Below are 22966 nucleotides of genomic sequence, written 5' to 3'. Positions count from 1 at the left end.
AGCTTCAAGTTTCAATGTTTCAGAATAAATTAGTAGTAAGCTGTTAAGCTTAAATTTAATCAACTAGTTCAGGAGTCATTCTTTTAACTTCCTATAGGACATCATGTTGTGACTGACTGGGAATCAGGGGGACGTTCATATGATGCAGATGAAGAGAGTGGGGTAAAACATACTGGAGCCTGTAAAAAGAGCAGCGTGAACTGGAAGCCCAGATGGTGGGCGGGACACAAATAATCGAGACTAATCAAAGAAATTATTTAAAGATTAGTCGACTAATAAAATAACCGTCAGTTGCAGCCCTACAGGTAACCAACTGAGCAGGTATCCAGGTATCCAACTGACCAAATATCCAGGTAACCAACTGATCAGGTAACGAATTGCCCAGGTATCTAGGTGTCCAGGTAACCAACTGACAAGATAACCAACTGACTAGGTATCCAGGTAACCAACCGATCAGGTAACCAACTGCCCAGGTATCTAGGTGTCCAGGTAATCAACTGACAAGATAACCAACTGACTAGGTATCCAGGTAACCAACCGATCAGGTAACCAACTGCCCAGGTATCTAGGTGTCCAGGTAATCAACTGACAAGATAACCAACTGACTAGGTATCCAGGTAACCAACCGATCAGGTAACCAACTGCCCAGGTATCTAGGTGTCCAGGTAATCAACTGACAAGATAACCAACTGACAAGGTATCCAGGTAACCAACCAATCAGGTAACCAACTGCCCAGGTATCTAGGTGTCCAGGTAACCAACTGATAAGGTAACCATATGACCAGGTATTTAAGTATGCAGGTAACCAACTGACCAGGTAACCAACTGCCCAGGTATCTAGGTATCCAGGTAATCAACTGATCAGGTAACCACCTTCCGAGGTATCTAGGTGACCAACTGACCAGGTAACCAACTACACAGGTATCCAGGTAACCAACTGACCAGCTAACAAATTGGCCAGGTTACCAACTGTCCAAGTATCTAGGTATCCAGGTAACCAAATGACCAGGTAACCAACTACACAGGTATCTAAGTGTGCAGGTAAGCAACTGACAAGGTATCCAGGTAACCAACTGACCAGGTATCTAGATAAGCGGGGAACCAACTGACCAGGTAATCACCTTCCCAGTTATCTAGGTAACCAACTGCCCAGGTAACCAACTGACCAGGTAAGTAACTGCCTAGTATCTCGGTGACCAACTGACCAGGTAACTAACTTCCCAGGTATCCAGGTAACCAACTGCCCAGTTAACTAACTTCCCAGGTATCCAGGTAACCAACTGACCAGTTAACTAACTTCACAGGTATCCAGGTAACCAACTTCACAGGTATCCAGGTAACCAACTGACCAGGTAACCAGGTATCTGTGTTTCAGGGCTTTCCCCTGGAGGACTCTGCACATCATGAAAATCTGTCCATAGTCGGGGACCTCAGGGAGACCTGGCGGTATACCTGATGCTGAGTAGAACAAACATGGCTGCTAATGGTGGCAGCCATGTCGGAATCTTTCAGTTTTAAAGAATGAGGTCCTGCGTAACTTGTTGCTATGGTGATGGAGGCGGGTCCTGATGCATGAATTTCACTGATGATTAAGGAGCCTTAAAACAAAAGAGCACTGGTAAAAACTATTAGTTGTATAAGGCAGATTCCTTAATGGCGGTGTGGAAGGGTTAACCACTGTTCCTCCATCGCCAGTTTGTTAAGAACACCCGTCACCTCCAGCCCAGAAACATCCTGGAAGTGTGTGAGGCCTTGGGGGGTGTAGTCTGTGTTCTGAGTCAGTTTACAGGAAAGCTGGGAGGCCAATCGTTACGGCAACAGCATCGGGCGAAAGCATAGACTGTATGCCAAAGAAGAACGTTGTTCTACGTTCTTCTTGAAGCGGGAGATCGGGTACCTGTCAACCAAAAGAACACGCCCCTAAATATGCCGAACTTTGAGATTAAATTACTTTTAAACGGGCGAGTTAGAAAAAAATTCACTCCCCCCACAGTTGTCATGAAGGTAAACCTGACCTATTAAACCTGAAATGGATTTTTGAACCAAGCTGTAAACATGTTTATTTCTGCTGTAAACATGTTTATTCCTGCTGTAAACATGTTTATTTCAGCTGTAAACATGTTTATTTCTGCTGTAATCATGTTTATTTCTGCTGTAAACATGTTCATTTCTGCTGTAAACATGTTTATTTCTGCTGTAAACATGTTCATTTCTGCTGTAAACATGTTTATTTCTGCTGTAAACATGTTTATTTCAGCTGTAAACATGTTTATTTCTGCTGTAATCATGTTTATTCCTGCTGTAAACATGTTTATTTCTGCTGTGAAGTTGGTCTTTTTAACATGGGAGTCTATGGGGATTTGCTCTGTTTTGCTGCCCCTAGTGGATGAAGGGGGAACTGCAGTTTTATGAACTTCCACATAGGGTTCACTTTTAACTGCTGGAGGCTCCGTCCATCTTTCATTTACGGTCTATGGACGAAAGAAGACCGAAATGCCTGCATTTGTGACTTGTACATGTACAGAGGAAACTGTTTTCTACAAATTTACTTTATCTAACATCACATTATTTAATAAAACACTGTTTCATTCAAACTGCAGCAGCTATGAAAAGGCTCTTCCAGACAGTTCAGGTTTGATCCTTCATGACTCCCTTAATCCCGAAATGATGTGTGTGTGAAAGTCGTAGCTCAGCGTTTTCTCAGAACATCGCAGTACATTGGCTTTTATTGGCTGTTTGCAGCATCTCACCTGGGCAAATCCCACGAAGAAGAGCTGATCATTTGTCAGGTTGACAGCTGGAAGTCTTTTCTCTTCTCCTTTTTTCTGGATCCATGAACGGTATGCCTGATGAGAAAGACACGACATTAAGTAACGTATAAATGTGAGCTGAGACCAGTTTAATGTAGTGATTAAGCTAACATGGTATGCAGCCTTCAGCCCGCCGTTGTCTGCAATGTTTTCTCCCAAAGTCTGTTTCCCGTTCACACGTTCTCCATTGACGGTGTAGTGGCTGTACTGGTCCACCATGCACTCCGTTCGCTGGCGAAAGGCCTCCACAGACGAGTTCTGCCACCACGGCCTCAGGTTTCCCTCTTTATCGTACTCCCGACCTGACGGACAGAAAGAGAACGTCTCAGCCGAAAGTCAACCTGCAGTTGGATCAGTTGGTAACTGTAGGACAGAATCCTCTCATTTACAACAACTGCTCTGGGTCTGACTTTATAGCTCCAACTATCGACAAAGAGAAGGAATCTCTGTATGCACAAGGGTGGATGCTGTTGATCTTCAGGTCCTCATTAAAAACAAACAACAGAACCACGAAGATAAAAAAAAAAAAAAGTTATAGCCAATTAGGGTTATTATCGAAAGGTTCGGTAACATGATTGGGCAGAAAAGAGGTAAAGCCTCTCGGAGTTCAACAATATGCAAAACATTTAGTCTAAATTTTGGAAAAAATTTCTAAAATGTTCCTGAATGCTAAACTGTGAAGACTTTATCATTTTAATCAACTATAGTCCATTATATCATCTAAAGATTCAGGAATTAAGAGAAATCTGTGTGTGCTGGGGACAAAGCTGAGGTGATGAAAAACTCAGATATAAGGAAATGTAAAGTTCTTTGTGGACCTTTTCCAGATTGCTAACACCTGCTAACGATCCTAAACATCAACCTGAAACTACTTTTTACACAAGCTAACACCTGCTAACGATCCTAAACATCAACCTGAAACTACTTTTTACACAAGCTAACACCTGCTAACGATCCTAAACATAAACCTGAAACTACTTTTTACACAAGCTATCACCTGCTAACGATCCTAAACATCAACCTGAAACTACTTTTTACACAAGCTAACACCTGCTAACGATCCTAAACATCAACCTGAAACTACTTTTTACACAAGCTAACACCTGCTAACGATCCTAAACATCAACCTGAAACTACTTTTTACACAAGCTAACACCTGCTAACGATCCTAAACATAAACCTGAAACTACTTTTTACACAAGCTAACACCTGCTAACGATCCTAAACATCAACCTGAAACTACTTTTTACACAAGCTAACACCTGCTAACGATCCTAAACATCAACCTGAAACTACTTTTTACACAAGCTAACACCTGCTAACGATCCTAAACATCAACCTGAAACTACTTTTTACACAAGCTAACACCTGCTAACGATCCTAAACATCAACCTGAAACTACTTTTTACACAAGCTAACACCTGCTAACGATCCTAAACATCAACCTGAAACTACTTTTTACACAAGCTAACACCTGCTAACGATCCTAAACATCAACCTGAAACTACTTTTTACACAAGCTAACACCTGCTAACGATCCTAAACATAGACCTGAAACTACTTTTTACACAAGCTAACACCTGCTAACAATACTAAACATAAACCTGAAACTGCTTTCTAAACATACTGACACGTGCTAACAATGGAACTACTTTTTGCACATGCTAACACCTGCTAATGATGCTAAACATTAACCTGGAACTACGTTTTATGAAGTATGAACATCAAACACAATGATTTGGTCATGTGACAGATTCAATCTCACCTTGATCATCGAAGGCATGCGTGAGCTCATGGCCCATCACCACCCCAATGCCACCGAAGTTCAACGCTCTGAAAATAAAGATTTGTCACTATTTTCATCTATTGATGATTTTATAAATGTAATTTATTTATTTTCTTAATTTGTTAAGTGGGCTATTAAAAACACAGATTTAATCAATAAAATTAACCTTGTTAAAGACTCCTCTTAAAAATAATATATTTTTTTCCCACTTTAAAATGAATTTTTAAAATAAATTTCAGCCAAAAATATTACCATAAAATAGGGAATCTTTTGTAATATTCAACCATTTAAAGGCCAGTTTAATTACAAATTAAAACAAAGAAAAAGATTAAAAATGAAAGGCTAGTTGTCCAAAATGAAATCTTTAAGGAATGAATGTGTGGCATCAACCATGGTTTTAAAGTCGATGTTTTTTGTAGTCATTTTAGCTAATTCCAGAAACAGAGATCAAAATAATAAAATAATCAAATATGACATATATGTATATATGTCATATTATATATTATAGTAGGGAATTTTTACTTCTGGTCAATAAAAATTCCTCCATAATTGTATTTTTTATATTAGCCACCTTTTTCTTTGAGTTTATTTTTTCTTATCTTTACAAAATGTATTTGTTTTCATAATGATAAATGTTTGTGAGTTGAAGGATTTTATATGTGAAAGCAGGAAGAAGGTTGAAGGTAATAAAACAGGCAGCCAGGTGAGCAGACAGGTAGATGTAGAGGTAAACGGACTTGGGGTGGTCGTGGGCGTAGAAAGGAGCTTGTAGGATCCCAGCAGGGAAGACGATGCCGTTCTTAGTGGGCATGTAGTAGGCATTAACTGTAGGAGGAGTCATGCTCCACCTGCAGGAGGAGAGGAGGAAGGGATGGAGGAGGAGGATGAATAACAACTTTACCACCCCAATGAGATGTGTGTGATGTGTGTGTTGATTTACTGGTCCTTGTTGGGAGTCTTCCTCAGCTGGTCGGCCATGACTCGGGCTGAGAAGTTGTAGAAGTTCAGCATGTTCTGGAAGAAGCTGTCGTCCGACACCTCGTACTGAAAGAGACCCAGATGCTGTAACGATGCTGCTGGACAGCAGGGGGCAGCAGAGCACCGCATCTAACAGCATCACAGATGACGGACAGCTGTCACTCACCCCGTCATACACGTCGTCCAGCTCTTTGGGGTCCAAGATGAATTCTGGAAAGCCAATCATGTCGTAGATAGCGTCTGCCTGAGGAGACGAGGAGACAAGAGGACAAATCTTCGGTCTACACACTTTGTTGAGTTCACGCACATTTAGAGGTAAATTTGAGTCAGAACTGAGCTGAGTTTGTGAGACTTTGTCCGTCTGTCCACCTGGATATACAGACCTTGTCTTTGGCAGCTTGTCTTGTCTGGTCATCCATCCAGCTGAGTCGGTCCAAAGCTCCTTTAAACGCCGATCTGATCTCATTGATCATCTCTTCAGCCTAACAAAGAGAAACATGTGGGCTGATGTTACCGGGGTAGACCAGAACCAGGTTCAGAACAGTTCTGGACCATTTCTGGATCCAAAGGAGGGAGGACAGGCTTACGATATCTTTACTGTGTTTGTCAAAAGTTGCTTTTACAAAGAGTGCGCCCAGAGCAAAGCCCAGAGTGTCATCGGTGTTCCCAATACAGGTCTGCCAGCGGGGGGTGCAGGACTGTAACAGAGAACCAGTTAAAGCCAGTTACAGCGGGTCAGAACTAGTTGCATCCAGTTACAGCAGGTCAGAACCAGTTACATCCAGTTACAGCAGGTCAGAACCAGTTACATCCAGTTACAGCAGGTCAGAACCAGTTACAACCAGCTACAACAGGTCAGAACCAGTTACAACCAGCTACAGCAGGTCGGAACCAGTTACAACCAGCTACAAAAGGTCAGAACCAGCTACAGCAGGTCAGAACCAGTTACAACCAGCTACAACAGGTCAGAACCAGTTACAGCAGGTCAGAACCAGTTACAACCAGCTACAACAGGTCAGAACTAGTTACAACCAGCTACAACAGGTCAGAACCAGTTACAGCAGGTCAGAACCAGTTACAACCAGCTACAACAGGTCAGAACCAGTTACAACCAGCTACAACAGGTCAGAACCAGTTACAGCAGGTCAGAACCAGTTACAACCAGCTACAACAGGTCAGAACCAGTTACAACCAGCTACAACAGGTCAGAACCAGTTACAACCAGCTACAACAGGTCAGAACCAGTTACAACCAGTTACAGCAGGTCAGAACCAGTTACAGCAGGTCAGAACAGTTACAGCAGGTCAGAACCAGTTACAACCAGTTACAGCAGGTAGGAACCAGTTACAACAGGTCAGAACCAGTTACAACCAGTTACAGCAGGTCAGAACCAGTGACAACAGGTCTGAACCAGTTACAACCAGCTACAGCAGGTCAGAACCAGTTACAACCAGTTACAGCAGGTCAGAACCAGTTACAACCAGCTACAGCAGGTCAGAACCAGTTACAACCAGTTACAGCAGGTCAGAACCAGTTACAACCAGTTACAGCAGGTCAGAACCAGTTACAGCAGGTCAGAACCAGTTACAACCAGCTACAGCAAGTCAGAACCAGTTACAACAGGTCAGAACCAGTTACAACCAGCTAGAGCAGGTCAGAACCAGTTACAGCAGGTCAGAACCAGTTACAACCAGTTACAGCAGGTAGGAACCAGTGACAACAGGTCAGAACCAGTTACAACCAGTTACAGCAGGTCAGAACCAGTTACAGCAGGTCAGAACCAGTTACAAACAGTTACAGCAGGTCAGAACCAGTTACAACCAGTTACAGCAGGTCAGAACCAGTTACAGCAGGTCAGAACCAGTTACAACCAGTTACAGCAGGTAGGAACCAGTGACAACAGGTCAGAACCAGTTACAAACAGTTACAGCAGGTCAGAACCAGTTACAGCAGGTCAGAACCAGTTACAACCAGTTACAGCAGGTCAGAACCAGTTACAACCAGTTACAGCAGGTAGGAACCAGTTACAACAGGTCAGAACCAGTTACAACCAGTTACAGCAGGTCAGAACCAGTTACAGCAGGTCGGAACCAGTTACAACCAGCTACAGCAGGTCAGAACAGTTACAGCAGGTCAGAACCAGTTACAACAGGTCAGAACCAGTTACAAACAGTTACAGCAGGTCAGAACCAGTTACAAACAGTTACAGCAGGTCAGAACCAGTTACAGCAGGTCAGAACCAGTTACAACCAGTTACAGCAGGTCAGAACCAGTTACAACCAGTTACAGCAGGTAGGAACCAGTTACAACAGGTCAGAACCAGTTACAACCAGTTACAGCAGGTCAGAACCAGTTACAGCAGGTCGGAACCAGTTACAACCAGCTACAGCAGGTCAGAACAGTTACAGCAGGTCGGAACAGTTACAGCAGGTCGGAACCAGTTACAACCAGTTACAGCAGGTCAGAACCAGTTACAGCAGGTCAGAACAGTTACAGCAGGTCAGAACCAGTTACAACCAGTTACAGCAGGTAGGAACCAGTTACAACAGGTCAGAACCAGTTACAACCAGTTACAGCAGGTCAGAACCAGTGACAACAGGTCTGAACCAGTTACAACCAGCTACAGCAGGTCAGAACCAGTTACAACCAGTTACAGCAGGTCAGAACCAGTTACAACCAGCTACAGCAGGTCAGAACCAGTTACAACCAGTTACAGCAGGTCAGAACCAGTTACAACCAGTTACAGCAGGTCAGAACCAGTTACAGCAGGTCAGAACCAGTTACAACCAGCTACAGCAAGTCAGAACCAGTTACAACAGGTCAGAACCAGTTACAACCAGCTAGAGCAGGTCAGAACCAGTTACAGCAGGTCAGAACCAGTTACAACCAGTTACAGCAGGTAGGAACCAGTGACAACAGGTCAGAACCAGTTACAACCAGTTACAGCAGGTCAGAACCAGTTACAGCAGGTCAGAACCAGTTACAAACAGTTACAGCAGGTCAGAACCAGTTACAACCAGTTACAGCAGGTCAGAACCAGTTACAGCAGGTCAGAACCAGTTACAACCAGTTACAGCAGGTAGGAACCAGTGACAACAGGTCAGAACCAGTTACAAACAGTTACAGCAGGTCAGAACCAGTTACAGCAGGTCAGAACCAGTTACAACCAGTTACAGCAGGTCAGAACCAGTTACAACCAGTTACAGCAGGTAGGAACCAGTTACAACAGGTCAGAACCAGTTACAACCAGTTACAGCAGGTCAGAACCAGTTACAGCAGGTCGGAACCAGTTACAACCAGCTACAGCAGGTCAGAACAGTTACAGCAGGTCAGAACCAGTTACAACAGGTCAGAACCAGTTACAAACAGTTACAGCAGGTCAGAACCAGTTACAAACAGTTACAGCAGGTCAGAACCAGTTACAGCAGGTCAGAACCAGTTACAACCAGTTACAGCAGGTCAGAACCAGTTACAACCAGTTACAGCAGGTAGGAACCAGTTACAACAGGTCAGAACCAGTTACAACCAGTTACAGCAGGTCAGAACCAGTTACAGCAGGTCGGAACCAGTTACAACCAGCTACAGCAGGTCAGAACAGTTACAGCAGGTCGGAACAGTTACAGCAGGTCGGAACCAGTTACAACCAGCTACAGCAGGTCAGAACCAGTTACAGCAGGTCAGAACCAGTTACAACCAGCTACAGCAGGTCAGAACCAGTTACAGCAGGTCAGAACCAGTTACAGCAAGTCAGAACCAGTTACAACCAGCTACAGCAGGTCAGAACCAGTTACAGCAGGTCAGAACCAGTTACAACCAGTTACAGCAGGTAGGAACCAGTTACAACCAGCTAGAGCAGGTAGGAACCAGTTACAACAGGTCAGAACCAGTTACAACCAGTTACAGCAGGTCGGAACCAGTTACAACCAGCTACAGCAGGTCAGAACAGTTACAGCAGGTAGGAACCAGTTACAACAGGTCAGAACCAGTTACAACCAGTTACAGCAGGTCAGAACCAGTTACAGCAGGTCAGAACCAGTTACAACCAGCTACAGCAGGTCAGAACCAGTTACAACAGGTCAGAACCAGTTACAACCAGCTAGAGCAGGTCAGAACCAGTTACAGCAGGTCAGAACCAGTTACAGCAGGTCAGAACCAGTTACAGCAGGTCAGAACCAGTTACAACCAGTTACAGCAGGTCAGAACCAGTTACAGCAGGTCAGAACTAGTTACAACCAGTTACAGCAGGTCAGAACCAGTTACAGTTACAGTGTGTGCGTGTGTAGTGTGAGTGTGTAGTAGGAATGTGTGTGTGAGTGTGTGAGTGAATAACAAATAGTGGTCGGCATGACTGGAAAAGAGCTATATAAGTACAAGTCCATCTAAGTACAACAACCTGTCAGAGCCAGTTAGAGCCAGTTAAAACCAGTCAGAACCAGCTGCTGGTTTGGGCCAGACGTACCTTCTTTGTTCCGTAGAGACTCTCCAGCAGTTTGTCCTGAGCGTTCTCAAAGCGCTGGTCCAGAGTGGCCACGCTCTTCTGGACCAGCGTCCACATCATGTAGTTGTTCAGCAAACTGGAAACAGACACGGCTCATGAGAGACGTGGACACTGTTCCGTTTCCATGACAACAGACACGGCTCATGAGAGACGTGGACACTGTTCCGTTTCCATGACAACAGACACGGCTCATGAGAGACGTGGACACTGTTCCGTTTCCATGACAACAGACACGGATCATGAGAGACGTGGACATTATTTTGTTTCCATGACAACAGATGGATCTTGAGAGACGTGGATGCAGTTCCGTTTCCATGACAACAGATACTGATCATAAGAGACATGGAAATCGTTCCGTTTCCAGGACACATGTTCTGGACGGGTTCTGAGGACTGACCTGCGCTCCGTCTTGTTGATGAGCTCGGACACCTGCTGCAGGTACTCTCTGGCGTACAGAACCACAGGCTCGGTGTCATTCAGGTCCAGAGGAGACAGAGAGGACGTCAGGAAGTCCAACCAGTCCACAGCTGGAGCCAGCAGCTGCAAACACAAACATGAAGACACATCATGGGTGTTCCGGGCCGAGGGACGTGCTAGTCCAGCTCCAAAGACACGGGACATCCGGGATCACCCGGAACCAGAACCCCACAAAACCTGATTATATTCCCAGACCAGAAAAAAAACAAATCCAAACCAGGTCTACGGACACCAGAACCAAGTCCAGAGACACCAGAACCAGGTCTACAGACACCAGAACCAAGTCCAGAGACACCAGAACCAGGTCTACAGACACCAGAACCAAGTCCAGAGACACCAGAACCAGGTCTACAGACACCAGAACCAAGTCCAGAGACACCAGAAACAGGTCTACAGACACCAGAACCAAGTCCAGAGACACCAGAAACAGGTCCACAGACACCGGAACCAGAGGGAGGAGGAGGAGGAGCGCTGCTTTGTACATCTTCATCATCACATCAAACTGGTTTATATAACAACCTGTTATCTAACCCTCCTGCTCCCCCCTTCCCCTTCCCTCCCAGAGATGCAGGCACATAGCAACAGCTCATAGCAACGGTTGCTATGGTGACCCCTGAAGCATCTCCAGCCCTGAAGGACAGAGCTGCAGAGAGACCAGCATCGATCTGGTCCAAGACATCATCAGATCTAAGACCTGTCTCTATCCGACCCGTCTCTATCTGTCTGCCCAGAACCGTCTCTATCCGACCCGTCTCTATCTGTCTGCCCAGAACCGTCTCTATCCGACCCGTCTCTATCTGTCTGCCCAGAACCGTCTCTATCCGACCCGTCTCTATCTGTCTGCCCAGAACCGTCTCTATCCGACCCGTCTCTATCTGTCTGCCCAGAACCGTCTCTATCCGACCCGTCTCTATCTGTCTGCCCAGAACCGTCTCTATCCGACCCGTCTCTATCTGTCTGCCCAGAACCGTCTCTATCCGACCCGTCTCTATCTGTCTGCCCAGAACCGTCTCTATCCGACCCGTCTCTATCTGTCCGTCCATATCTCTATGTGTCAGTTCGGACTTCTAAAATCTGACTTTTAACAGTGACTCATCATTTCAAAGATGTAATACAAGAAGAAGAAGAAGAAGACCAAAATCCATGGCTGTGTCCGAATGTCCGAATCACTCGCCACATTGTGCGAGGAAAAACTAGTGCAAATTACCCACAATCATCTTGAAAAGTACTGAGGATCACGAGACAGGTTGATTTAAAACACATTGGACTGCAGGTGGGAACCTGGATTTGGAATGTCGCATGGTGGTTGCCATGGCGACAGTCGGTAGTCATGTGATCTGCAATCTACAGCGAGCTTCGGGTCTGAATTGCCAACAGAATGCATCGCTAGGTGGTGCCTGTCTGCAGTAAAGACGGGTCTAGGACCCGTTCTGGTTCTGCTTCTCGTCCTGGTTCTTCATCAGGTTTAACATACAGAAGTGATCCAGACCTGGTCTCCTGTCGGCGGGTCTCACCTGCAGCTCGGCGACCGTCACCTTGTGGTAGATCTTCTCCTCGTCTCGCCGCTGGTCCTGCGGGACGGTGATGTTAGCAAGCGCCGTCTCAAACTCCAGGATCTGCTGCATCTGGACCTGGGTTGAGGTCCGCTCACCACCCAGCAGCATCCCCAGCTCCACCATGTAGTCCAGGTACGCCACCAGGACCTGCAACCAGAGCAGCACCAGTCCAGACCAGCTCCAGAACCAGGTCACACACATGAAAACACACACAGATCCTCACCTTCTCATTGGCTGTCTTGTTGAGGTAATAGTCTCTGGATGGCAGGAAGAGCCCTGATTGGTCCACCTGCGGAGACGGACAGGTGGGTCAGAGCAGAACTGAGCGGGTCCTGATGGTTCCACCTGGTTCTGGTTTACCTGGATGACATTACTGTTGGAGTTCTTGGGATCTGCGCTGACCCCGACGCTGAAGAAGGGCTGAGCGCGGTACGGACCTGAGACCACTTTCAGGACCTCCATGAAATTGTCTTTGTCCCACGGTCCCGTCATGTTCCAGCCACCGATCTGCAGACAGGTCACATGATCACAAAGACCAGAAGGGGGTCGGGCTGGAGTCGGGAGCGATGCGGTTGCCACGGGGACGGTTACCTTAGCGATGAGGTCTATGAGAGGCTGGGCGCCCAGATCCTCAATCCTTTGCGTGTTGAGACAGGACAGGTAGTAGGACTGGGTCTTCCTCTCCGCCTCGCTGCTGACGTTAAACGTCCCATTCTCTGAGGACGAGAAGGACAGACCGTCACCGAGACTGGGCATGGACCGGGTCCAGTTCTGGTTCCAGGTGCATACCCAGCAGGTGTTTGAGTAGCGCCTGGTTCTGCTCCCAGATGCTGTTGAAGGTGGACCAGCGCGAGCGTCCGTCAGGCAGCGGGTTCTTCCTCATCCAGCCGCCGCAGGAGAACTGGTAGAAGTCCTGACACGGGTCGGCGCCGCGGTCCATGGCCTCCACGATCTGACTCGCCACGGTAACGCACGCCTCCGACAGGCACAGGCCACGCCCACTGTCTGCAGAACAACCAATAGGACAGAGGAGTGAGACAAGATGGAAGACGTGAGAAAGGGAAGACATAAAGAAGAGAGTGGGACAAACGAGACGAGGAGGAAGCAAGCTGGTCAGGGTGGAGGTGAAGAGAAAGGAGAGGAGACAGAGAGGACGGGTGGAGACGGGGAGAAGACAAGAGGATGATGGAGGACAGAGGACGGGTGGAGACGGGGAGAAGACAAGAGGGTGATGGAGGACAGAGGACGGGTGGAGACGGGGAGAAGACAAGAGGGTGATGGAGGACAGAGGACGGGTGGAGACGGGGAGAAGACAAGAGGGTGATGGAGGACAGAGGACGGGTGGAGACGGGGAGAAGACAAGAGGGTGATGGAGGACAGAGGACGGGTGGAGACGGGGAGAAGACAAGAGGGTGATGGAGGACAGAGGACGGGTGGAGACGGAGAGAAGACAAGAGGATGATGGAGGACAGAGGACGGGTGGAGACGGGGAGAAGACAAGAGGATGATGGAGGACAGAGGACGGGTGGAGACGGAGAGAAGACAAGAGGATGATGGAGGACAGAGGACGGGTGGAGACGGGGAGAAGACAAGAGGGTGATGGAGGACAGAGGACGGGTGGAGACGGGGAGAAGACAAGAGGGTGATGGAGGACAGAGGACGGGTGGAGACGGGGAGAAGACAAGAGGATGATGGAGGACAGAGGACGGGTGGAGACGGGGAGAAGACAAGAGGGTGATGGAGGACAGAGGACGGGTGGAGACGGAGAGAAGACAAGAGGATGATGGAGGACAGAGGACGGGTGGAGACGGGGAGAAGACAAGAGGGTGATGGAGGACAGAGGACGGGTGGAGACGGAGAGAAGACAAGAGGATGATGGAGGACAGAGGACGGGTGGAGACGGGGAGAAGACAAGAGGGTGATGGAGGACAGAGGACGGGTGGAGACGGAGAGAAGACAAGAGGGTGATGGAGGACAGAGGACGGGTGGAGACGGGGAGAAGACAAGAGGATGATGGAGGACAGAGGACGGGTGGAGACGGAGAGAAGACAAGAGGATGATGGAGGACAGAGGACGGGTGGAGACGGGGAGAAGACAAGAGGGTGATGGAGGACAGAGGACGGGTGGAGACGGGGAGAAGACAAGAGGGTGATGGAGGACAGAGGACGGGTGGAGACGGGGAGAAGACAAGAGGGTGATGGAGGACAGAGGACGGGTGGAGACGGGGAGAAGACAAGAGGATGATGGAGGACAGAGGACGGGTGGAGACGGAGAGAAGACAAGAGGGTGATGGAGGACAGAGGACGGGTGGAGACGGGGAGAAGACAAGAGGGTGATGGAGGACAGAGGACGGGTGGAGACGGAGAGAAGACAAGAGGATGATGGAGGACAGAGGACGGGTGGAGACGGGGAGAAGACAAGAGGGTGATGGAGGACAGAGGACGGGTGGAGACGGGGAGAAGACAAGAGGATGATGGAGGACAGAGGACGGGTGGAGACGGAGAGAAGACAAGAGGATGATGGAGGACAGAGGACGGGTGGAGACGGGGAGAAGACAAGAGGGTGATGGAGGACAGAGGACGGGTGGAGACGGGGAGAAGACAAGAGGGTGATGGAGGACAGAGGACGGGTGGAGACGGAGAGAAGACAAGAGGATGATGGAGGACAGAGGACGGGTGGAGACGGGGAGAAGACAAGAGGGTGATGGAGGACAGAGGACGGGTGGAGACAGAAGAAAGGAGGACGAGGAGGACGTCTCCTACCAGAGCTGAATCCCAGGACCAGGAGACAGGCCAGCAGAGCCAGCAGGGACGCCAGCAGCATGATTGACAGCAGAACCTCCAGCTGAGTCCTCCTGCCCAGGAAGTCCACGCCCCCTTTCCTGAAGCCCACCTGAGGACGACAGATAACGTCCATCAACATGTCCAGGTAAGTCAGGATAACATGTCCATGTGACCACCCACCTGTCAAGGCGTCCTCCGGTCAGCCTGTGAGGAAGCTTGGACAGGTGGTTACCATGGAAACTCATTTTATTGCCTAAAATAATTAAAATGTCTCAGAAACCTTCAACTCCTGGAGGCTGCAGCTCCTTGCTGTGGAAGTTCCTGCAGCTGGACCTGCTTCACCCTAACGAGCCGGGTCGGACCGTACCACTGCAGGGTGTGGGGGGGGGGGGGGGGTCAGTCCTGGACCTGGCCCAGGGCGGCAGCAGGGTCCTGGACCTGGCCCAGGGCGGCAGCAGGGTCCTGGACCTGGCCCAGGGCGGCAGCAGGGTCCTGGACAGCAGGGTCCTGGACCTGGCCCAGGGCGGCAGCAGGGTCCTGGACCTGGCCCAGGGCGGCAGCAGGGTCCTGGACCTGGCCCAGGGCGGCAGCAGGGTCCTGGACCTGGCCCAGGGCGGCAGCAGGGTCCTGGACCTGGCCCAGGGCGGCAGCAGGGTCCTGGACCTGGCCCAGGGCGGCAGCAGGGTCCTGGACAGCAGGGTCCTGGACCTGGCCCAGGGCGGCAGCAGGGTCCTGGACAGCAGGGTCCTGGACCTGGCCCAGGGCGGCAGCAGGGTCCTGGACCTGGCCCAGGGCGGCAGCAGGGTCCTGGACCTGGCCCAGGGCGGCAGCAGGGTCCTGGACCTGGCCCAGGGCGGCAGCAGGGTCCTGGACAGCAGGGTCCTGGACCTGGCCCAGGGCGGCAGCAGGGTCCTGGACAGCAGGGTCCTGGACCTGGCCCAGGGCGGCAGCAGGGTCCTGGACCTGGCCCAGGGCGGCAGCAGGGTCCTGGACAGCAGGGTCCTGGACCTGGCCCAGGGCGGCAGCAGGGTCCTGGACCTGGCCCAGGGCGGCAGCAGGGTCCTGGACCTGGTCCAGGGCGGCAGCAGGGTCCTGGACCTGGCCCAGGGCGGCAGCAGGGTCCTGGACCTGGCCCAGGGCGGCAGCAGGGTCCTGGACCTGGCCCAGGGCGGCAGCAGGGTCCTGGACCTGGCCCAGGGCGGCAGCAGGGTCCTGGACAGCAGGGTCCTGGACCTGGCCCAGGGCGGCAGCAGGGTCCTGGACCTGGCCCAGGGCGGCAGCAGGGTCCTGGACCTGGTCCAGGGCGGCAGCAGGGTCCTGGACCTGGCCCAGGGCGGCAGCAGGGTCCTGGACCTGGCCCAGGGCGGCAGCAGGGTCCTGGACCTGGTCCAGGAGATCCACCATTCTCCATTTAGACCCAGATTAGATGTCTCATTACCATAGAACCGCAAAATATAGAATGTAGAACTGTGAGGAATAGAACTGTAGAATGTAGAGCTATAAAAAGTAGAACTAGAATGTAGATCTATAAATGTAGAACTGCAGAATGTAGATCTATAAAATGTAGAACTGTAAAAAGTAGAACTGTAGAATGTAGAACTGCAGAATGTAGAACTATAAAAAGTAGAACTTCAGAATGTAGAACTATAAAAAGTAGAACTATAGAATGTAGATCTATAAAAAGTAGAACTGTAGATTGTAGTACAAAAAAGTAGAACTGTAAAAAGTAGAACTGCAGAATGTAGAACTGTAAAAAGTAGAACTATAGAATGTAGATCTATAAAAAGTAGAACTGTAAAAAGTAGAACTGCAGAATGTAGAACTGTAAAAAGTAGAACTATAGAATGTAGATCTATAAAAAGTAGAACTGTAGATTGCAGTACAAAAAAGTAGAACTATAAAAAGTAGAACTGCAGAATGTAGATCTATAAAAAGTAGAACTGTAAAAAGTAGAACTGTAGAATGTAGAACTATAAAAAGTAGAACTGCAGAATGTATATCTATAAAAAGTAGAACTGTAAAAAGTAGAACTGTAGAATGTAGAACTATAAAAAGTAGAACTGCAGAATGTAGATCCATAAAAAGTAGAACTGTAAAAAGTAGAACTGTAGAATGTAGATCCATAAAAAGTAGAACTGTAAAAAGTAGAACTGTAGAATGTAGAACTATAAAAAGTAGAACTGCAGAATGTACATCTATATAAAGTAGAACTGCAGAATGTAGATCCATAAAAAGTAGAACTGTAAAAAGTAGAACTGCAGAATGTAGATCCATAAAAAGTAGAACTGTAAAAAGTAGAACTGCAGAATGTAGATCTATAAAAAGTAGAACTGTAAAAAGTAGAACTGTAGAATGTAGAACTGCAGAATGTAGAACTATAAAAAGTAGAACTGTAAAAAGTAGAACTGTAGAAAGTAGAACTGTAGAATGTAGAACTGTAGATTGTAGAACTGTGTCCCTCCTGGTTTCAGTTATTGGTCCAGTTTCCTGTTTTTAGGTCTGTTTTGTTGTTTTCCTTTGTGGCTCCAAAGTTTTTATCTGGATAATTATTTTATTATTTTACTTTTGTACATAAATAAACTTTTCTAAATTCCAGGAACTTCCCTGGAGTTTCAACTTGTACCTCATTCCCTCCATCCAGGTCCTGGTCTCTGGTGGAACCAGGATGTCCGTGTTTTTGACCTTTAATATGATGAATTAATAAAAATGTTTATGTTTGTTGTTCTGACTGATAAACGTGAACAGACTGGAACCCCACTGACCCTCTGTTTTGGTGGTGCTCCCCCTGCTGTGTTACCCCGTCAGGTTTGGCTCCAGGATCAGAGTCTGGTCCCAGAACTCCACCTGGGACCACTGAGGGGGTTTACTGGAGTTCATGTGCGTGCTGCATTCACTGACCTCCACTCTGTCAGGAGATGAGGCCGTCTCAGCTGGAGTGTCTGATCCCTCCTCCTCCTCCAACGTAGCTCGCTTGTAGCTGGACATCTGCAGACAGACGGACAGACCTGGATCAGAAACTTGGATCAGAACCAGGAACCAGAACTAGAAGTCTGCATCAAACTGGACCAGAACTGTCCCCACTTCTGGATCCACTTCACTGTGTTCACACAGACCGTAACTTCCTGTTTCCTTCCTTGACATCTGAATACATAGCAACAGAGTTCACATTGCTTAAAATTCCCTAAATGAACTGGTTACCATGGAAACCAGTACAGCTTCCCCGTCCAGATCAGCTGACCAGAACCAGAACCAGAACCAGAGACCTCCTGCAGCTTTCCCTGCTGGGCTTCATCCAGAAAAACAAACTTCTGCTTCAAATCTTCAAAACCCAGAGACCCCGTCCCCCAGAGACCCCGTCCCCCAGAGACCCCGTCCCCCAGGGACCCCGTCCACCAGAGACCCCGTCCCCCAGAGACCCCGTCCACCAGGGACACCGTCCACCAGAGACCCCGTCCCCCAGAGACCCCGTCCACCAGGGACACCGTCCACCAGGGACCCCGTCCAGCAGGGACCCCGTCCCCCAGAGACCCCATCTACCAGAGACCCCGTCCCCCAGAGACCCCGTCCGCCAGGGACCCCGTCCCCCAGAGACCCCGTCTACCAGAGACCCCGTCCCCCAGAGACCCCGTCCGCCAGGGACCCCGTCCCCCAGAGACCCCGTCTACCAGAGACCCCGTCCCCCAGAGACCCCGTCCGCCAGGGACCCCGTCCCCCAGAGACCCCGTCTACCAGAGACCCCGTCCCCCAGAGACCCCGTCCGCCAGGGACCCCGTCCCCCAGAGACCCCGTCTACCAGAGACCCCGTCCCCCAGAGACCCCGTCCACCAGAAACCCCGTCCACCTGGGACCCCGTCCCCCAGAGACCCCGTCCACCAGAGACCCCGTCCCCCAGAGACCCCGTCCACCAGGGACCCCGTCCACCAGGGACCCCGTCCAGCAGAGACCCCGTCCGCCAGAGACCCCGTCCACCAGAGACCCCGTCCACCAGGGACCCCGTCCCCCAGAGATCCCGTCCACCAGAGACCCCGTCCCCCAGAGATCCCGTCCAAAAGAGACCCCGTCCCCCAGAGACCCCGTCTACCAGAGACCCCGTCCCCCAGAGACCCCGTCTACCAGGGACCCCGTCCCCCAGAGACCCCATCTACCAGAGACCCCGTCCCCCAGAGACCCCGTCCACCAGGGACCCCGTCCCCCAGAGACCCCGTCCAGCAGGGACACCGTCCACCAGGGACCCCGTCCAGCAGAGACCCCGTCCCCCAGAGACCCCGTCCCCCAGAGACCCCATCTACCAAAGACCCCGTCCCCCAGAGACCCCGTCCGCCAGGGACCCCGTCCCCCAGAGACCCCGTCTACCAGAGATCCCGTCCCCCAGAGACCCCGTCCACCAGGGACCCCGTCCCCCAGAGACCCCGTCTACCAGAGATCCCGTCCCCCAGAGACCCCGTCCACCAGGGACCCCGTCCCCCAGAGACCCCGTCCACCAGAGACCCCGTCCCCCAGAGACCCCGTCCACCAGAGACCCCGTCCACCAGGGACCCCGTCCCCCAGAGACCCCGTCCACCAGGGACCCCGTCCCCCAGAGACCCCGTCCCCCAGAGACCCCGTCCGCCAGGGACCCCGTCCCCCAGAGACCCCGTCTACCAGAGATCCCGTCCCCCAGAGACCCCGTCTACCAGAGATCCCGTCCCCCAGAGACCCCGTCTACCAGAGACCCCGTCCCCCAGAGACCCCGTCCACCAGGGACCACGTCCCCCAGAGATCCCGTCCGCCAGGGACCCCGTCCCCCAGAGACCCCGTCTACCAGAGATCCCGTCCCCCAGAGACCCCGTCCCCCAGAGACCCCGTCCACCAGGGACCCCGTCCCCCAGAGACCCCGTCTACCAGAGACCCCGTCCGCCAGAGACCCCGTCCACCAGGGACCCCGTCCCCCAGAGATCCCGTCCGCCAGGGACCCCGTCCCCCAGAGACCCCGTCTACCAGAGATCCCGTCCCCCAGAGACCCCGTCCACCAGGGACCCCCGTCCCCCAGAGACCCCGTCCCCCAGAGACCCCGTCTACCAGGGACCCCGTCCCCCAGAGACCCCGTCCACCAGGGACCCCGTCCCCCAGAGACCCCGTCTACCAGTGACCCCGTCCCCCAGAGACCCCGTCCACCAGAGACCCCGTCCACCAGGGACCCCGTCACCCAGAGACCCCGTCCACCAGGGACCCCGTCCCCCAGAGACCCCGTCTACCAGTGACCCCGTCCCCCAGAGACCCCGTCCCCCAGAGACCCCGTCTACCAGTGATCCCGTCCCCCAGAGACCCCGTCCCCCAGAGATCCCGTCCACCAGAGACCCCGTCCCCCAGAGACCCCGTCCACCAGAGACCCCGTCCACCAGGGACCCCGTCCCCCAGAGACCCCGTCTACCAGGGACCCCGTCCACCAGGGACCCCGTCCCCCAGAGACCCCGTCTACCAGGGACCCCGTCCCCCAGAGACCCCGTCCACCAGGGACCCCGTCCCCCAGAGACCCCGTCTACCAGGGACCCCCGTCCACCAGGGACCCCATCCCCCAGAGACCCCGTCCACCAGGGACCCCGTCCCCCAGGGACCCCGTCTACCAGGGACCCCGTCCACCAGGGACCCCGTCCCCCAGAGACCCCGTCCACCAGGGACCCCGTCCACCAGAGACCCCGTCCACCAGGGACCCCATCCCCCAGAGACCCCGTCTACCAGGGACCCCGTCCCCCAGAGACCCCGTCCCCCAGAGACCCCGTCCACCAGAGACCCCGTCCCCCAGAGACCCCGTCCACCAGGGACCCCGTCCCCCAGAGACCCCGTCCACCAGGGACCCCGTCCCCCAGAGACCCCGTCTACCAGGGACCCCGTCCACCAGGGACCCCGTCCCCCAGAGACCCCGTCCACCAGGGACCCCGTCCCCCAGAGACCCCGTCCACCAGGGACCCCGTCCACCAGGGACCCCGTCCACAGGCTTCCACTCCTCCAGTGATGTGTGACCAGAATTTATATTTCTAATAAATTTCCTTGTTTTTGTTTCCGTGGCTCTCTGAGGGTCAGTGAATGCATCATGAGATGAGACTGAGGGGGAGATTCTGCTCTGATCCGGTTCTGTGATGTAACAAAACCCTGTAGATCTGAGCGGGTCACTGAGCAGCAGAATTCCAGACTTGGAGTTTTGGATCAAATCCAAACATTTGAACCATAAACCTGATTTGAGAAGCGCTTCATCACACCAGTTCTGGCCCAGTTCGGACCTCCTGAGCCCGGCCTGGTTCTGTCTCAGTGTGGAAATGTCTGCAGGAAACCGAAGGTTTCCAACTGTTTCCTTCCTCAGGACCGACTCTGAAACCGGCCTCTCTCTTCATCTGCTCCAGTCTCCATCAGTGTCTCTCGCCCGGCTCTGTTCTCTTTCTCTGATGACGCACGCAGAGGGGGAGCAAGGGGGGAGAGAGCCTGGGGGTTGCTAGGAGATGTGTGTGTGTGTGTGTGTGGAGGGTGATGTCAGTGTGTAATTAGATAATGTGTGTGAATCATCTGCATTCAGCTATAATGGAGTTCACTTATATAACATGTTTGTCTCTTTTGTCCCTTCAGAGCCTCCATACAGCTGAAAACCAGCCGCCAGTACATCATGAAGAGGACGAGAAGACAGCGTGCAAACCTGCTGCACACCGAGACACCAGCACACACACACACACTCACACCAGCACACACACACACACTCACACCAACACACACACACACACTCACACCAACACACACACACTCACACCAACACACACACACACTCACACCAACACACACACACACACTCACACCAACACACACACACTCACACCAGCACACACACACACTCACACCAACACACACGCTCACTCACACCAACACACACACTCACACCAACACACACACACACACACACTCACACCAACACACACACACACACTCACACCAACACACACACACTCACACCAGCACACACACACACTCACACCAACACACACACACACACTCACACCAACACACACACACTCACACCAACACACACACACACTCACACCAACACACACGCTCACTCACACCAACACACACACTCACACCAACACACACACACACACACTCACACCAACACACACACACACACTCACACCAACACACACACACTCACACCAGCACACACACACACTCACACCAACACACACACACTCACACCAGCACACACACACACTCACACCAACACACACACACACACACTCACACCAACACACACACACTCACACCAACACACACACACACTCACACCAACACACACACTCACACCAACACACACACACTCACACAAACACACACACACACTCACACCAACACACACACACTCACACCAACACACACACACTCACACCAACACACACACTCACTCACACGAACACACACACACTCACACCAGCACACACACACACTCACACCAACACACACACACTCACACCAACACACACACACACTCACACCAACACACACACACACACTCACACCAACACACACACACTCACACCAGCACACACACACACTCACACCAACACACACACACACACACTCACACCAACACACACACACTCACACCAACACACACACACACTCACACCAACACACACACACACACACTCACACCAACACACACACACACACACACTCACACCAACACACACACTCACTCACACCAACACACACACACTCACACCACACACACACACTCACACCAACACACACACACACACTCACACCACACACACACACACTCACACCAACACACACACACACTCACACCAACACACACACACACACACACTCAACACCAACACACACACACTCACACCAACACACACACACACTCACACCAACACACACACACACACTCACACCAACACACACACACTCACACCAACACACACACACACTCACACCCAACACACACACACACACTCACACCAACACACACACACACACACACACTCACCACCAACACACACCCACACCTCACACCAACACACACACTCACACCAACACACACTCCACTC

At 51.1% G+C, this 22966-nt stretch overlaps 1 protein-coding gene across 2 annotated transcripts in view; it reads right to left on the bottom strand.

The window, feature by feature from the left end:
- Nucleotides 1-22966, bottom strand: part of ece2b (endothelin converting enzyme 2b) — a 44492-nt gene that overhangs the window by 5009 nt on the left and 16517 nt on the right. The window contains exons 2-18 of one of the 2 annotated variants that reach the window (XM_079246745.1): nucleotides 17787-17873; nucleotides 14868-14997; nucleotides 12895-13110; nucleotides 12697-12821; nucleotides 12466-12612; nucleotides 12329-12394; nucleotides 12064-12252; nucleotides 10470-10612; nucleotides 10034-10148; nucleotides 6162-6272; nucleotides 5958-6056; nucleotides 5741-5818; nucleotides 5537-5640; nucleotides 5334-5444; nucleotides 4576-4643; nucleotides 2922-3112; nucleotides 2751-2846 (exon numbers count right to left, since the gene is read on the bottom strand). In XM_079246745.1, the coding sequence (XP_079102871.1) occupies nucleotides 2751-2846; nucleotides 2922-3112; nucleotides 4576-4643; nucleotides 5334-5444; nucleotides 5537-5640; nucleotides 5741-5818; nucleotides 5958-6056; nucleotides 6162-6272; nucleotides 10034-10148; nucleotides 10470-10612; nucleotides 12064-12252; nucleotides 12329-12394; nucleotides 12466-12612; nucleotides 12697-12821; nucleotides 12895-13110; nucleotides 14868-14997; nucleotides 17787-17873 (2076 nt within the window). Of the gene's footprint in view, nucleotides 1-2750; nucleotides 2847-2921; nucleotides 3113-4575; nucleotides 4644-5333; nucleotides 5445-5536; nucleotides 5641-5740; nucleotides 5819-5957; nucleotides 6057-6161; nucleotides 6273-10033; nucleotides 10149-10469; nucleotides 10613-12063; nucleotides 12253-12328; nucleotides 12395-12465; nucleotides 12613-12696; nucleotides 12822-12894; nucleotides 13111-14867; nucleotides 14998-17786; nucleotides 17894-22966 lie in introns of both variants that reach the window. The other variant, XM_079246746.1, reaches the window with a different exon arrangement.

This window comes from Telmatherina bonti (genome assembly GCF_933228915.1).
Source record: "Telmatherina bonti genome assembly, chromosome: 9".
NCBI lineage: Eukaryota > Metazoa > Chordata > Actinopteri > Atheriniformes > Telmatherinidae > Telmatherina > Telmatherina bonti.
Note: the sequence above shows the minus strand (reverse complement) of the source record. Positions and strands in the feature narration are given on the sequence as shown.